Raw genomic sequence first — 18,356 nt, 5'->3', positions numbered from 1 at the left:
AAGTGCACCTACAAAAGGTTGGTGTGGACTGGGGACGAGAAAGCTTGGTGCTGTAGAGGAAGGGGTGGGAGGTTTTCCAGTGGGAGCAGGCGACTCAGGTGTGGTAGTTAAGCAGGTAAGACAGGCAGAGGAAGGGATCCAGGGGCAAAGAGACAGAAGTTCTTTGAGCAGCTTCCCCTGACCAATGATAGGATCATACTGCAAAGAAAATAGGGTGTCATCTTCTTAGGCAATGAGAATTTGGAACCATTTGTCATTGCAGCACAACGTAGCATATCCTTGCTAAAGCATATCATCCCCAGATTTTTATATCTGTCAGATCAGAATTACTTACACTTCATGTTCAAATGGACCTTGTCCCACCTTCACATATTCTGATTTGAAACCTAGACCAAAGCTAGGGTGTGAAATTTATGACAGTCTTCTTTGGTACACCTTCACCAAATTTTAAGGTTACTCTATCTTGATTAATTTGGGGCAACTACAGTATATTCATTAGATTGAAAAAAATGCATAACACAATGAGTTATTTTAAAAAAAAAAAAATGGCCCTTTTCCTGTTGACCTGAAGCAACTGTGTACTGGGGCACAAAATTGGCAAGAAAATTTCAGCTCGCATGGGTGCTTGTGGACAAGTACCTTTGTAAAGGCATTAAAGCCCCATTTGAAGAGGTTTTTAGGCTGTATCAAGTGGAAATATAACTGATGTGAAGGGAAAAGTTAATTTATGTCCAACTTTTATTTCGTCTAGAATTGTAGTCAGGGTTGTTTTTGTTTTCATTAGTTTTGTGATTGACCCCAGGGTCTCGTGCATGCTAGCCAACACCTCTACCTCTGAGCTGTATCTCTAACTGCTTATAGTGAGATTTTTAACCAACCAGATCAGGCAGTATCCATGGGCAAATTGTTAAGTCCTTGGTGTAGGCATGAGGCTAATTGTCTATAATCAGAAGGCAGAACCATGTTTGATTTCATTACACTTGGAAATAGTTTCCTACAATTCAAATGTCCAACAGTCTATGAGTTTTACACTAGAATTTTTAGGAAGAGTCACCTTTTGCATAAGGATGATACCACATTATTTCAACTGAATACCCACTGCCATGAATATATTCTGAATTTAGTGGCATTCTATTTAAAAAATATAAGAATTATGCTGATAATATATAGGTATAGGGTAAAAGTTATTAGAAGGAATTAATTTTCTTTATCAAGACGAATTTAAAAATTACAAGTAGTAGACTCTGCTATCACTTGGCAAAAATGGAAGGAAACGCTGGTTGAAATGATCTTTAGAAAGCAGTACTAGACTGCCACCTAGTGTCCACATACGTCCCAGAGTTTAATTGTTATCAGATCTCAGTGTGATTGGACTTGGAGGCAGAAGGGGAGAGAAAAGGGGAACCTGTCAAAAACGGTTTTTCAGACTTTGTTGCCCATGTTCTGGTTCTGTGGAACCGGGGTGGGATTCAGGAACCTGCCTTTATAAGCTGCATCCCCAGTAATAAAACTGTGTAGGGTTCCCAGCTGACATCGCAAGAATCATCACATACGTCTTAGCTCTTGGGAGGTATGGAGCATTCCACAGACATGATGGGCAGTGGGGGGTCCTGCCGTCCCCCCTGCATCATCCCAGGTGGTGGGGCATCTTAAGTGTCTACTTATGTTGACCAAAACCAACCTCTCAGGAAGCCAGGGGCCCTGTTTTCTCTCTTGTGGAAGCTAGAGAGAAAAATAAACCCCTCCCCCCAAAACAGGTGTGTGTGGGAGTCTCATGGAGATGAAAGGGAGATAAGGGCAATCGGTAGAGGAGAGGAAGGGGATCACAGAAGGAGGGGGAAGAACAGGAGTGGTCCTGGGGAATGAAATTGACCAAATTGTACTGTTAAATTGTCTGCATGTGCAAATATGTGGCAGTAAATCCCACCATTCTAAATAATTATAATGCACCAATTTTAAAAACTAAAAAAAAAAAAAAAAAAAAACCCAGATGCTAACATGCATATATACGTATCATCACAAAAACAAGCATGCGACCCCCTTTCTGGCTGTGTGGACAGCTTCATATGCTCCAGTAAGACTTGATTTCTGGTTTTCGTCTGTGGCCTTCTCTCCTAGTGTTTGCAGTATGTGGAGCTGTTTTTCCCCCTCCGTCTAGAATCATTTTCCATGGGTCATACGTGCACTTAAAAGAATTCTGTTTCTGTTGTTTCCATTGTTTTTATTTTTATTCTCATTGGATCCTCTTTCCTCCTCCCTGATAGGATAATTATTGATGGAGCCAATCTGACCATATCTAATGTCACTTTGGAGGACCAAGGCATTTATTCCTGCTCTGCTCAAACTGCTCTGGATAGCGTGGCTGAGATGACGCAAGTCACTGTCCTTGGTAAGTTCTGTCACTCAAGAGAACTCTGCCTCATGACTTCTCCATTCCTGGTTAAGCTCCATCATTCCTAGATGACGAAGCCTAGGGGTGATTATTTGAGCCCCTGCACGTAACTAGTAGCTTGGACTTTTTGTTTCAAAACTAACCCAACTTTCAACACTTTGTCCTCATATAAAAGATGTTGATTGATACTAAATTTCTTTTCCCTTCTGGGTAAATGTGTCTGTGTCTGTGGGAGATTAGTGATGCTATAGCAGGCAGACAGCAGGGCAGGCTTGTCTCCCTAGCACTCCTGAGCTACCCTTTCCGGGGGTGCACAGAAGTGGGGCTGAGGAGTGGAGCTGGGTGAGAGTGGAATGGTCTGGAATGGGGCCCGGGGATGGATGCACAGTGGCCCTGCTGGGCACCAGAACCACAGACTGAGCTCCCCAGGGTCCAGGGAAGCGTGGGAGGGACTTCAAGTGTTCGGCATGCCTTTGACTTTTAAGGTGATCATCCTGATTAGAAAACAGTGTGCAAGCTTCACTAGTGTAATCAATGCGACCCCCTGAAATCCCCAGTGTTTAGGGCTCTGGGACCATCTACAGGATGTTTCCTAATTTTCTTTGCAGATCGGCTCCCCAACAGCTCCTGGAAACCTGCCCTGTAGGGACAATATCAGCAAGTCACTTGTCACCCAGCTGTCTTTTGGTGCAGCCCCCGGGGATCCGTGGGAGTAGCGGGGCATGTGTATGGGGGTGTTTATTTCCCTCCTCCCTCCCTGCAGGCTGCTGTATCTCCCAGCGAGGTCACACCTCCTGCAGGAAGGCTTTCTGCACACAATTTCTTCTTAGGGGATTCTGGTAACTGTTCTGTCAACCTCAGTATCTCAAGTCACCCCCACGGCCAACATCTGGAAACCCTGGGGTGCCCTGCATGTTTCTAAGGAATACTTACTAGCAACTGTGGGACTGTCCCAAAATGTGTGAGCTACTTATCCCTTTCTGGGACCCTGACTTACACAGACAATGTTGCAATTTCCATTTATTCAGTTTTGGTGGGCGCTATTCCGTCTTTTATTTGTTTATTAATCAATCAATCAATCAGTCAAGGATTGAACCCAGGGGCACTTAACCCCTGAGCCACATTCCCAGCCCTTTTATTTTATTTTATTTTATTTTATTTTTTATTTTGAGACAGGTTCTCGCTAAGTTGCTGAGGTTGGCCTTGAGCTTGTGATCCTCCTGCCTCAGACTCTTGAGGCATTAGGATTACAGGCGTGAGCCACTGTGCTCAGCGGCTTAGTTTTTATGTTAGCGGGTTGATATTTCTTAAAAGTGTTTGGTTTTTGCCTAAACTCCTCCATCCTGTGTCTGGATTGATCATGGTTACGAACAGGACTTTGTGTCTTAGCAATAGAGTCTCAGGTAGGTTACTCAGAGTGCTGTAGGTGGGGAGAAAAGTCTCTTCTGAGGTCAGCTGGTGAAAACTGCATCCATAGGTTGTGTTTCTGCAAGTGAAGACAAGAGCCACCAAGTTAAGTTCTATTAGGAAAAAAAAATAAGGATCAAGTTCATCCCAGGTTGAAAGGGTATGCACTTGGCACAGTAGGACTGCAGCTTTGGGCACAGTAGGACTGCACTTTGGGCAGGATGTTTGGTGGTAGGTGTGTGAGTTTTCCAGGGCTCTGTATGCAGAAGGATTTAATCCTCTAGTGATGATCCCAACCAGATGGTTGTGATTCACCAGATAAAATATGTGAGTGTCATGTAAATTGGGGTTTCCTTCCAGGCACCCTGAGGATAGACGTATGTATCAGGATCCATGGACTTTGCCCCCGAAGGTCCTGAGTAATAGCAGTGAAACAGGCATAGGCTATGACTTGGCCCTCGGTATCTCAATTTCCTTGCAAAATTTAAGCTTCTGTCCATATGATGAGTCTACCATTTGCTAGAACCTTTGAGTTTTGGTGATTCCAAATCAATAGTAGTTTTGGTACAATTTATGTATGAAGTAATACTCTAAGCTTTTTAGAATGAACTAAAAAATAATTTTTAAGAATATCCTATGAGAGAGGATACATTTTAAAAACCACTCCCTTGAGTTTATATTCCATTTTGCCCTCCAATCTCAAAAAAGTTCATTTCGATAACTCATGGTGACAAACATTTATCAAATCATGTAGTTTCTAAAAGACTTTTATCCTAGAAAATATTTTTTTCTTTTTTGATACTGGGGATTGAACCCAGGGATGCTTAACTACTGAGCAACATCCACAGTCCTACTTATTTTTTATTTTGAGACAAGTTCTCGTTAAGTTGTTGAGGCTGGCTTTGAACTTGGAATCCTCTTGTCTCAGCCTCCTGAGCCACTGGGATTACAAGCATGCACCACCACGCCTGGCAAAAATATATGTATATTTTTGCATAGGGTTAAATCCACTTTAGTCAGATATTATTTCCAAGATCCTTAACCTAAAAATGCTTTGGGAATATCATTTTTAAAGTCTCAGCTGCAAGCTCTTCAAATCTAGTTCCTGATGATTTCAGATCTGATTTTAATCTGTTAATCTGATTTTTTCTCTGATTTTAAACTCAATTTAATCCCTGTCTTAGTTATTTCAGGAGACTTAAGGGTTCATGGACTCTTAGTAAATGCTGAAGAGAAAACACAAGTTCTCTGAGCTCAGAGATTCAGAAACCTAGTGGGGAAAAGAATAGCTCCTCCTTATTTAAGGCCCTAACATTCGGACATAGTCAGGGACCCCACTTGAAAAATCAAAAGGTTCCACTCTTAACTGGAAACAATGCTTTGGGGTCAAAGTTCATTTTCAACTGTAAGTTCAGCAGCACTGAGCAGGGCAGTGGCTGCTACTTTCTACCTAGACAGGGAAAAAAAAAAAAAAAAAAACAGCCCTCTGGAAGGCCACATTGGGTAATACCCTCATGGTCTCCTCTGGACATAGGTGAATATTCTAGAGTACTTGAGAAAATCAAGATCAAATTTTGGAAGCAAGGACTATGCCAGATGAGATTTCTTTTTCATATCGCTTTTATTTTGAATGTCCTAGCAATTTCTGTGTCCTTCAAACCTGAACACCTGTCATCACCTAATCAGTCTTCCTGTTCCTTTCACACCAATGCCAGATCTCCCTCTTCTTTTTTTTATTATTACTTTTTTTTTTATTTAGTTTTTAATTTTTTACAGACTGCATTTTGATTCATTGTACACAAATGGGGTATGTCATTTCATTTCTATGATTGTACACAATGCAGATTCATACCATTCATGTAATCATACATGTGCATAGGGTAATGATGTTGGTCTCAGCCCACCATTTTTCATACCCTCCTCCCTCTCATTTCCTTCTACATAATCTAAAGTTCCTCCATTCTTCTCTCACTCCCCCCCCCACCCCTATTATATATCATCCTCCACTTATCAGGGAAAACATTCAGCCTTTGGTTTTTTGGGCTTGGCTTATTTCACTTAGCATGATATTCTCCAGTTCCATCTATTTATTTGCAAATTCCATAATATTATTCTTTTTTATGGCTAATAGTATTTCATTGTGTATATACACCACAGTGTCTTTATCCATTCATCTGTTGAAGGGCATCTAGGTTGGTTGCACCATCTGGCTATTGTGAATTGAGCTGCTATAAACATTGATGTGGCTGTGTTACTGTAGTATGCTGATTTTAAATCCTTTGGGTATAAACCGAGAAGTGGGATAACTGGGTCAAAAGGTGGGTCCGAGTTTTCTGAGAATTCTCCAGACTGCTTTCCAGAGTGGCTGCACCCATTTGCAACTCCACCAGAAATGTATGAGTGTACCTTTCCCCCCACATCCACACCAACATCTATTATTGCTTGTGTTCTTGATAATAGCCATTCTAATTGGAGTAAGATGAAATCTTTGAGTTGTTTTAATTTGCATTTCTCTAATTACTAGAGATGTTGAACACTCTTTCATATATCATGTAAGCAGGCTTCTTACTCTTCTTTAGACTCCGGGCCCAGACAGTGTGAAAATTGCTCTTGTACGCCAAGAATACCTTATCATAAATTACAATGAAAATCTAAAATAACTGCCGAAAAGAAAGGTCAAACTCATTTTCCCTATCTTATTCTTCTTATAACCACAGGACCTAATTTTTATTGCTTCCTTATGATATTTATATACATGATTGAAGCAGCAATATAATTCTCACTTAGTCATGTAGTCACAAAGCAATTGTATACAAGGTATCAGGGGCAGTGCAAAAATGAATAAAATAGGATCCCAATCTTGAAGATTTTTTTAGTCATACCCAGGTAAGAAATGAGGCATGTAAAAGTATGAGCTAGAAGAAAGTAGATGGTCCATTTGAGATACATCATGTTTCCCAAACTTGATCAAGCATGATCATTGTCCAGGGAACATATTTACAAATAAAGTTTCCAGACCCAGCTCCTTCAATAGCACAGAGATAGGGCACCAAGGAATTCTGCATTGAAAAACTACTCCTAAAACAGTTCTGAAGCCCACCAGTAGTTGAGGATTGTCCTTTGAGAACCGCAGTCAGGCAAAAGGAAAGTGGTAAGTCCTGCTAGAATATCTGTGCAGGTCGCCCTGTTGGAAGCAGAAGATCCAGGCGGGGGAGAGTGGAATGGAACAGGGCAGAGAGACCTGCGCCCAGAGAGGAGAGGAGGCTGGCAGCGGGTCTGAGCCAGGGAAACAGAGGCAGCCACCTGCAGTTTCCTTACCTTTGTCTTTGATTATTCCTTAGATGCTCCAGATCCCCCAGAGAACCTTTATTTGTCTGAAAGACAGAACAGGAGTGTCCGGCTGTCCTGGGAAGCTGGAGATGACCACAACAGCAATATCAGTGGTAGGAAGACTTGGAATGATGGTTTTCTTTAACCCGCAGAGTAAATTAGAGTACCCCTCCAAACATTTCCTATTCTGTGTCCATCTTAGTAGAACCTACGCTTTCCCAGCCTGATCTAATATGTTGTCCTTGTTCCTACTGCCAGAGTATATCATAGAATTTGAAGGAAACAGGGAGGAACCCGGCAGGTGGGAGGAGCTGACTAGAGTCCCAGGAAAGGAGACAACAGCCCTCTTACCTTTGGCCCCGTACGTGAGATACCAGTTCAGGGTCATCGCCGTGAATGAGGTTGGGAGAAGTCAACCTAGCCAGCCATCAGAGCATCATGACACACCTCCGGCAGGTGAGCAGAGTCCCTTCTCTGGTGTCTACCAGAATGTGAGTTTGGATCCTTCTTGGAACATTTGAAAAAAAAAGATCAAGTTGTATAGGATTTGAGATTTGTCCAAATACTTTGAACAGTTCTGTAAAGGAAGAAAGCGTAAGATATTCAAAGTAAATTGGTCTCAGGAGTATGACGTACCTGTTGGACAGACAGGAGGGTGGAATGGGAGAAATGGGTGATGAGTTCCTGTAACTAAACATCATGCTTCGATCAGACCAGAAAGGAGCTCTAAACTGAAGTTCAGTGCATGGAGGTGCCAAGGATTCAGTATTCTGATATGACTTTTGACTCATTAGAGATACTTTGTTAAATTTCAAGGTGTCTAATATTATTCATTGCTATACATACAAGTATTTCTTGTATCTTCTTGTCTAGTAAATTGCCAGAATGCTCTTTATCTTTTTTAATCTCATGAATGGTAGTGCTCAAGTAATTTGTGTTGTTAAAGTGGAATTGAGGATCAGTGTGGTCATAATATATATATTTATATATTAATATAATATATTGATTATATAATACATTAATATATTAAATCACATTAACATATATTAAAATGATATATAATATATACACATGTATATTTAAAATACATATACTAATATATATTTATACTTATATATATTTTACAAAATATATATACTTTCTATGTATATATACACATGCATATATATATATATATATATATACACACACACACAAATATATATGTGTATGTGTACATATATCTACATTTATCTGTATATCTCTCCTGGGCATTAAACCTATGAGGGACACATAAACACTGAACCACATACCCAGCTCTTTTTACTTTTTATTTTGGGACAGGGTTTCCCTAAGTTACTGAGGCTGGCCTCAAATTTGCAATCCTCCTGCCTCAGCCTCCAGAGCCATTGGGATCTCAGATGTGCACCACTTTGTCCAGCATGGTATTTATTTTTTCCCAAGTGAAATAAATGTGTAAGGATATGATTCCTTTTTGAACTGAGATAAAGCAAGTTGAGAGAACTGAATTTGATACTTGTATGATTTTAATGTATCTTGAACTTAACACTAAACCTCCTACTTAGCTTTTTCTAATAAAATGGGTCCATCGGAATATATTCCATGGTTACATTACATGCTGTTGGCTATTTCACATCCTCAAAACTTGGCTGTTGCCGTGAATACATGAGCTTTAATTTTCTTCTCCCAGAGCAAATACGCACAACTTTTATTTCTACCAACAATTCTAACAGAAAGAAACACAGAGGGTTTAGAATGAAAAATACATTTTAAAAAAGCAGGCTTAGAATAAAAAAGAAGGTTTAAATCTAAGATGCTTTATAAACCATGTTCTATCCATTGGGTTGTAATTGTGTAACTCTAAGAACATTAGTTTACTGTCAAAATAAAATAAATATTTAGAAGTGATCTTAATTATTTTTTAGGGACTGGACCATATTGAGTTTAATACTGATCATCACAGTTATTTAAGTTTCTGGGTGTTTTTGGAGGGGAATAATATGGTGATTTATCTATTGGTTACAAAGTAAGGAGAAAAAAATAATTCTGATGCTGGTCATTTTTCAGCTCCAGACAAGAATCCACAAGACATAAGGGTAGAAGCCTCTCAGCCCAAGGAGATGATCATCAAATGGGAGGTGCGTGCTCCGTGATGACCTGCGGAATCCTTTGTGCCTTTGGTCCCCCTTCCTTTTAGGTCTGCGTGCTAACTGCTGTGACAAAACAGCGTTTGTGATCGAAAGATCTCGGCGATCTGAAAGAGGCAAGCTTGGTGAATCATTCAGGGAGGACTGTACAGGCTGATGCCCTTGGTGTCTGTTACTGAGAGTTTCAGATTCCCACACTTTATCATCCATGTTTTAGATATTCTCACATTCAAAAGCTACAGAGAGCCTTTCACTGTGTGGCTAAGTTTAATGCCAAAGGGGGAACACCCCCCGACCCCCAAGTGGTAATCACCATGATTAACCCCTTTCGCCATATTGCACGTTCATTTATAATTCTCCAGCATCAGTAACACCCTGTTCTAGCTGGAGAAACTGGGGTCTAAGATGATGATGGGTCTCCCTATCCCTGCTCAGCCAGCCGTGAACACTTCCAGGATTAAGCCTGGCGTGGTGGCGCACGCCTGTGATCCCAGCAGCTTGGGAGGCTAAGGCAGTAGGATCACCAGTTCAAAGCCAGCCTCAGCAACTTAGTGAGGCCTAAGCAACTCAGTGAGACCCTGTTTCTAAATAAAATTTGAAAAAGACTGAGGATGTGGCTCAATGTTTAAGCACTCCTGGATTCAAACCCCTTCCCCCTGCAGAATAAAAAACCTAGGATTAAATCATGAGTGTGTTTGGCCATTAAGTTCTATTCTTCCCCCCTCCATGTATCTCTAGTTAAATGCTCTTAGATAGACTTTACTCTTTAAATTTGGGAAAAATTATATCTTCTGAGATAACTTCAATTATTCTAGTATCATTTCCAAGTTTCTTCTGTAGCAGTGAAGAATGTCATTTTTCACATTTAGAACTTAGACGTGTTTCATGAGGAACTAAATTGAAAATAGATTACTATTCAATCACCTGATTAATAATAGGCCTCCAGTATTGATTTCATTGAATTTTGCACAAATATATGACATTTTGGAATATAATAATTCATTTTTCCACTTTATTATAGGTACGATTTGTGGCAGAATTTTAAAATGTATGAAGTTTGATCCATTTTTTTTGTATCCATTACATACTCACATGGCCTGTCCCTTCCAATTATTTCAACAATTTTTTTTATATAAACACTAACATTTTTATTTGTATTTCAGTGATGTTAAATTTTGCAAAATGAAGACATGGAATTTTTTTTTTTAATTACCACTAAGAAACTAGGTCTATTTAAGAATATTATTTTCTCCTTAAATAATCGTAAATACTCATTGCTACACTGTCTTGATAATTACTTAGAGTCTGAAATTTTATTAATCTTTTATTCTTTTAGAGTATATCTGCACTCTAGTTTAGAGTATATCTGTTCCAAGTTCCATGGAAAATTCTGAGTTTCATAGAAATTTCCATGTGTAACTGGTGAGGTGACAGTAATACTGTATCATTTGCAAGTCAGTCCACCAGAGAAGCCCCTGTTCCACCAATGTGCGCTTCCAAATCCCTCCTCTGGGGGCGCCATGGTGCAGGTGCCTCTTGTACAGAGAAACTGTGAGACTCCCAGTTTACTGCCCCCACCCAGGTGCCACCCACCCAGTCAGTGGTAAGAGCGGAACAGGAGTCTCTGGCTTCATTATAGCTCCTCTTCTTCATAAGCCACTCTTTCCTCGCCAACTTGGCAACAAGACCTAACTCATGGTTAGGATGAGACTGTACCACAAAAGTGTAGCAATATGTCTTTGAAGAGCAAATCCCAGGTGGATTAAGTGACCCAGGCAAAGAAGTAGACACAGGGATTTGAAGTTAGACTGACTTTCATTCACGGTATGCGTCCCTGTGCTTCATTTATTGAGGAGTGTCAGAATTCTAATCCCTCCAGACACAGCCGTGGGGGAGAACGTTTATTCATTGCCCATGTTCTGAATGAATCATCCATGAAGAAGAAGTTAGAAGTTAGAAAGAGGTTGGATACCCCAGTGGACAAGCAGATACTGTGACGGAGTTACCTGACCCCACCCCCAGGAACTGACCCACAAAATGATTCCTATCTGCATAACCATCAGAGAGACACAATTTTTTTTTAAAGTTGATCTTTCACAAAACAATGAACAGATGAGCAGTAGAAAAAGATGCCCTTAATTTCAGTTTGTTTCAGGATTAAATAGGATTCAGTTAAACATGAAATACTAACTTAATGCCAGAACTAGTTTTCTTAGTTGGTATTACTTTCTAAAATTTACTTTGCATGGATTAAGTAGACATGACTCACCCACATTGTTTAAGTGTTAAAAAATAATGGCCTATCTCCCAAAAGAGAAAAGAGCCCACTGTCACTTAGATAGTTACCTATATCAGAAGGATTTTTGCTTGGCAGTTCCCAGCTGTTCATAAGCATACGTTTATTCATAAGAATTTTTTTAACTTCTTTCAATAAATAACAAATATATCATTCAAAGATACCCCAAAACCAACCAGCCACCCAACCAGTTACCAAACTCTGTACTGATGTTGGAAAATACAAGCTTCTTCACCTGCAGGTGTTGTGACCACAGTCAGCTTGTTTAGCTCCTGAAAGACCTTAGTTCAACTATTTCTGTAGATGTAATAGGACGATCCACCAGCTTTAACATGGAATTAAATGGATTTTAGTTAGAAGATATGGCAACTCCAGTTAGAAGAATATATTATATTCTTGAAAATTGCTATGAGAATAGATGGTGTGCTCACCACAAAAATATATTTTTGAGATACATTTTATATAATATTTTGAGGTGTATGTGTGAGATATAATATATATGCTAACTAGCACAATTTACCTATTCTATAATGTGTACATTTCTTAAAATAACATCTTATATAAAATAAATATAATTTTTGTCAATTAAAAATAAATGAAAATGTTCAAACATTTCATTTTTTCTAATGGAATTAAGGCATTGTGGCTATCTGTCTAGTTTCTAGATAGGGAGTTAAAACCTGGGTTGGTTGACAGGTTTCTTTGAAAACAAGTTAGCAGTATAGACTCATTTTTTTTTTTTTTTTACACTATTGTATATGACGATTCTTGCTAATTATACCATTGACTTCTCAGATCCCTGGAAGGAAGTCCAGGGTCCCCCATCTAGACTTTCTTGATCCCAACTCAGTATCTTCTTTTCTGGAAACTTCTTCCTCAGGGGCAACACAGTACGGGGAACGGAAGGCTTTTGACTTTACTTGAATCTTCTGCTGTTCTCTTCTGGGGAACTTAATCTGAAAGTTCTTGTCTTAAAGCCAAATAGGAAGCACCCCGATGCTTCTTCCGAAGCCTGTTCAGCCAAGAGGCTGTCAACGGAGCTACGAGATTCTTCTGAACAGTTCCCAGTTTATTTTAAAATTTGTTAGAGAACTTTTTAAAATTTTGCTTCTTTTCCTTGAAGCAAAACACGTACAAATGGAATATTATTTGTGCACATTTACTATCAGTAGGGGCTGAAGGAAATTATAATTCTGGATTGCACTGTGGAGCTTGCAGGTCATGGCTTGATTCATTTCTACAGTGCTAAAGTCCCTGGGGAATTTTATCCAGTTTGTATTAAAAATATATTGGAGTAAAACTTTTCAGTAAATGCAAGTATTAACAAGACTATGGAAACTCTCAGAAAGTTGTTTTTTTTTTTTTTAATTTTGTTTTGATTTTTTTTTCTCCCAGAAAATTTACATATTCACCTTGAGCTAGGCATACAATTTAAAATTATTTGCTGAAATAGCATGATACTTTCAACTTCATTCTAACTAATGCTTCTAATAAGTATTTTGGTAAATTAGACTGAGTGAAAAGCCATTACAAATTCTGTAAGAACATTATATATGGTCTTATTGAATCACCCGCATATATAAAATGAAATTACTGTTAATATAAGTGAACTTTACACTAGGAGTAAAATTGTGTTTTAAATGTATTTCATACAACTGAATCACGTAAATAAAATTCCCATTTTCTGAAATTAAATAAGTGGTTTAAATCACATTAATGTTTTTTAAATTAATGTGCTGCTTAATTAAAAGCTAGGGTGGAAATAATCAATTTCCTGTGTTAGAAGTTTCTCCACCAAACATTCCTATGCAGCAAAATAAAGTGGGTGAGAGAGGCACGTTCTCTCTAAGAATCAGAAACAGAATGTTCTAGAAGCTGCGAAATGATTGATGTATAAAGAGGATCTACTGCTGCTGGGCTCTGGGGTATAAACATGATTATTTTCCAGACTGAAAGATGGATAGTGTCTCCTCTCTAATGGAAGGAAGATGGTAGATGGAGACCAGTGGAATCTGGTGAAAGGCCTTCCCTTGACAAGCTAGGGCAATACCACTCAGGACTCAGGAGTCTACAACCACCTCTTCCATTTCTACCAGCTCCTTAGAGTGAACACTTAGACTCTCGTGGAAAGTTCCCACAAGAGCTACAACTTTCTGTGGGATGTATTTGTAAATTCTTTTCTACACGAAAAACTGAGACTTTTCCAAAGGAAAAGTAATTCAGGCATCTCGTCTGGGCTAATGTGCAAGCATAAACTTAGAGAAGAGTAGCAATAACTTACAACTCTTCTGAGCCAACGGGGAGTAATGAATATCTCCAAACAAATGATCCTTCTGTGTAGCCTTTCTTACGTGTCTTAGGATGGCTCATTACTGTCTCTGGCTCAACCTGTCTGTGGTGACATCAAATGAGGATTTCCTTTTTATTGGTACATGACAATCACACGTAGTTCTGGGTTCACTGAGGCATGTTCATATACGCACCTAACAAAATTTGGTCAGTTTTATTCCCCACTATTTCCCCTTCCCCTCCCCTCCTCCCTTCCCCTCCACCCTATACCATTACCCTACTGGTCTCCCATCTATTTTCATGAGATCCCCTACTCCCTTTTTCTCTCTAGCTTCCACATATAAGAGGAAACCCTTGACTCTTGACTTTCTGAATCTGGCTTTTTTCACTCCAGTTTCATCCATTCACCTTTGACTGACATAATGTCATTCTTCTTCACGGCCATGTAGAACTCCATTGTGCATGGGTATATTTTCTTGACCCCGTCATCAAAGTGTTTTGACTTCTATTTTAGCCTTTGAAATCCATGGAGCAGAACGGGCCAGGCCTGGAGTACAGAGTGTCCTGGAAGCCAAAGGGAGCCTCAGAGGAGTGGGAAGAGGAAACCGTCACAAACCACACGTTGCGGGTGATGACAGCTACTGTCTATGCGCCTTATGACGTCCAAGTTCAAGCTGTCAATCAACTTGGTGCTGGACCTGAGCCTCAGTCAGTGACTCTTTATTCTGGAGAAGACTGTAAGTGAGGCACCTGAAAACCCTCAGCACTCAAGAACAGTTTTTTCTTGAATATATTACATTTATGTCAACAAGTATTTTTGAGCACCTTCTGCATGCAAAGAGAATATACCAGCTGGAAAAGATAGCAGAAATAGCTTTCTACTTTAGGGTTGAGTGCAGAGGATGGTTGATCAGTATAGTGTGCTGAAGGAGTACTTGGAAAATTCAACTTTATTTTCCCAGTAAAGCTATATCTCTATTTTGAAAATCAAAGACCTGAAATTATCACTGAGCTCAGTTAAGCAAGAAAGCTGTCCTGAATGTTTAAAGGTTTTCAGTTAGCTTTGCCCTTCCTTTTTTGGGGGGGAGGGAGCTGGTTACTAGGGATTGAACGCAGGGGCACTCAACCACTGAGCTCCATCTCCAGCCCTATTTTGTATTTTATTTAGAGACAGGATCTCACTGAGTTGTTTAGTGCCTTGCTTTCACTGAGGCTGGCTTTGAACTCGCGATCCTTCTGCCTCAGCCTCCCAAGCTACTGCGATTACAGGCACCTGATTTTGCCTTTCCTTTTGAAGGACTTCCTAACAGCTATCTGCTGCCATTGCCTGGGTCTCATATGCCTGTCTGGATCCTTCTTATTACAAATGAGGCAAAGACCCAGATTTGTATGTAGAATTGTACACACACACACACACACACACACACACACACACACGCCCACATGCAACAGTTAGGAAACAGGGGCGATGTGATCATATTACTAATTGCTAATAGCATTTGAACTGCTGCAGTTATATGCCTGGAGAAAAAGAAACCTCTCTGTTCTACGTCACAACACATTGGGAGTTATTATTTCTTCTAGCATCCAGAGTAATAATTTGATCCAAGAATTTTCACTTGCTGTTTAAACTCTTCTGATTAAATAGAAAGAATGGAGCGGAACATGTCTGACCTGAGAGTCTCGGCTGTACTGTGTTGGGTTTATTCCTTGTTAGTAAATGGGATGATAGTAGCAATCTCATGGGGTTACTCTAAAGATACATGAATTGGCTCATTTAATCTTTAGATTGAACCTATAACCAGTGCCTGACACATAGCATGTGCTCAATTAATGTTGCTCTTATTAATATTTGATTTTAAAAAATCCCCATTTTTTATATGACTGATGTAGCTCCTTTGCTTTGAAAGACAAGATGCTCACAGAATATTTCATGGTACTTTGTTTTAAATTTCCCTCTACGTTTGCCCACGGTATAAACATCTGGAGATCCTGATTTCTGTGTTGTATGGGACATTCTCTTCTAGGAACCCATGAGGGCTGAGAAACTGCTCTGTAATGAGGAACTCTTGCTTCCATTTGGATTTAATTTCACAGAAGTATTGTCCCTACATTAAACAGCATGGAAATCACCTCTGGAAAGGAATCATCACCTTTGCGTTTGGTTTTGTGTTTCACAGATCCTGATACAGCTCCAGTGATCCATGGTGTGGACATTATAAACAGCACATTAGTGAAAGTGGTCTGGTCAACAATCCCCAAGGACAGGGTGCATGGACATCTGAAAGGCTATCAGGTTTCTGTCACCGCTTTTCTTATTGTTGTCTTTGTGTCTTTCCTGAGAATATGAACCGATTCTGGGAGAAGCCAAAAGAGAATCTGCCACTGCAGTTGTTGTATGGCGCATCCCTGAAGACACTCATATTTTCATTGCAGATAAATTGGTGGAAAACGAAGAGTCTTTTGGATGGAAGAGCACATCCCAAAGAAGTGAACATCCTAAGATTCTCAGGACAGAGAAACTACGGCATGGTTCCCTCCCTAGAGCCCTTCAGTGAATTTCACTTGACAGTCTTAGCCTATAACTCCAAAGGAGCTGGGCCAGAGAGTGAGCCTTATATATTTCAGACGCCAGAAGGAGGTAAGAAAATAACCAAGTAGGGGCTGTGTCTGTGGCTCAGTAGCATATGAGAGGCACCAGGTTTGATCCTCAGTGCCACCTGAAAATAAATAAATAACATAAAGGTACTTGTGTCCATCTACAACTGAAAAAAAAAAAAAAAGAACAAAAGAAAATAACCAAGTAGAATAATAGTAACAATGGTAATTGTCCAGTGGCTATATTAAACATGTCCTCCCCTGTACAGAGTTAATATGTACTTGATATGAGTTAACGCCTCAATTTCTGTAACGATTTTTAATCTAATGGGGCTTATTTAGGAATTTACCACTTTTACCAGTGTTCATTTCTGGTCTTGTGTTTTCTAGTACCTGAACAGCCAGCTTTTCTCAAAGTCATCAAAGTCGATAAAGACACTGCTACTTTGTCCTGGGGACTACCTAAGAAACTAAATGGAAACTTAACTGGCTACCTATTACAGTACCAGATAAGTAAGTAGCAATTTGCATCAGGGTTAACTTGCTTGTATTGCATTTTTTAACTTGAGTATTTGGCATGCCGTTTTAAAGATCTGACAATTACGTAAGTCCATGGTTTGTAGGCTGCAATACCTTAGAGCGCAGAGGTCTGTAAAGTCACTTGCAGGAATGTTTCAGCTCCCACCTGTTTTTATAAATAAAGTTTTATTAGAACATGGCCACGTCCACTTATGTACATAGTGCCTGTCGATGTTTTCTCACTAGATTGGCCAAGTTGAGTTGATGCAACAGAGGTCACATGGTCCTCAGAATCTGAAATATTTACAGTCTAGCTGTTGGCTAGAAAACTTTGCAGACCTCTGTTCCAGAAGCAAAACAATACACCAATGGGTGCCAGAAGATATATGTTTGCTGTTTATTACTGTTTATAAGTAAGAGACCTTGGAATTAAGAAACTTGATCAGGAACAGAGTTAGTCAGCAACATAAAGAAGATTCACAGCGCACACATGTAACTCCCACACTATACTCACTCACCTGCTGGAATGCATGATTCCGGTCTCAACCCTAAACATACCTGTGGGTGCAGAAAGCTTCTACCAGCATCACACTGGTTCAGGTAACAAGGAGAGGACCAACGTGTTGTCTCTGGACCACTAGTCAAAATAATCTCTGCCTATGTGCTGCTGTGCCATTAGATAGGAAATGTTTAAGCAGAATCAGATCATTTTGCAATCGTGGTACATCCTTACTCTAACAGTCTTCTAATCTAAGCATCGTCTCAAAATGGAAATTAGGGACTTAGATCACAGAAAACTTAAGCAGTAGCTTAGCAATGAGAATTTCAGAATTTGAGGATGTTAAATACTATATGGTCAAAAAAATAGAAGAAATCCAGTCTACTGGACTGAGAAAAGCCAGCCCATCAGAGATCCCTGATGTGCTACACAGGCAGCACATAAAAATCTTGCAGCTTTATCTGCGACGGCTTCTACAGAGTTGAGAGCATGTATTTAGCACGTTATAAGCAAGATTCAAATGGAAGCAGCATGTTAGCATTTTTGAATGCTTGCTCTGTAGCAAGATCATTACCAAACACTCTATCTGTATTATTTCATTAAAATAAAAAAAGAGCAAAACCAAACTATAAGATCTGTACCGTCACTATTTTCAAGGAGGCAGGAATTGAGGCATATAAGAAACACTTATCTGGGGGCATATGTAACTTCATTGTAATTCAAGGAACATATGTAGTTATTTGGTGACACACATTAAACTAGGAACCATATAATCATTGTGTAAATTGTTCCTCCAGGAGAAGATTAAAAGTACTTAAGTCAAGGATACAATGAAAATAATGGGGGAAAGTTCATCATTTTTAATGGGTACTATGAAGG

The 18,356-nt window shown here is 39.6% G+C and overlaps 1 protein-coding gene across 5 annotated transcripts in view; it reads left to right on the top strand.

Moving 5' to 3' along the window:
• Positions 1-18,356, top strand: part of CHL1 (cell adhesion molecule L1 like) — a 196,641-nt gene that overhangs the window by 164,558 nt on the left and 13,727 nt on the right. For all 5 annotated transcript variants that reach the window (XM_079122180.1, XM_079122181.1, XM_079122182.1 and 2 more), the window contains 8 exons: positions 2,265-2,389; positions 7,141-7,242; positions 7,388-7,585; positions 9,197-9,267; positions 14,376-14,598; positions 16,042-16,157; positions 16,298-16,502; positions 16,850-16,972. In XM_079122180.1, the coding sequence (XP_078978306.1) occupies positions 2,265-2,389; positions 7,141-7,242; positions 7,388-7,585; positions 9,197-9,267; positions 14,376-14,598; positions 16,042-16,157; positions 16,298-16,502; positions 16,850-16,972 (1,163 nt within the window). The remainder of the gene's footprint in view (positions 1-2,264; positions 2,390-7,140; positions 7,243-7,387; positions 7,586-9,196; positions 9,268-14,375; positions 14,599-16,041; positions 16,158-16,297; positions 16,503-16,849; positions 16,973-18,356) is intronic.

Source organism: Sciurus vulgaris (assembly GCF_902686455.1).
Source record: "Sciurus vulgaris genome assembly, chromosome: 19".
NCBI classification, from domain to species: Eukaryota; Metazoa; Chordata; class Mammalia; order Rodentia; family Sciuridae; genus Sciurus; species Sciurus vulgaris.
Note: the sequence above shows the minus strand (reverse complement) of the source record. Positions and strands in the feature narration are given on the sequence as shown.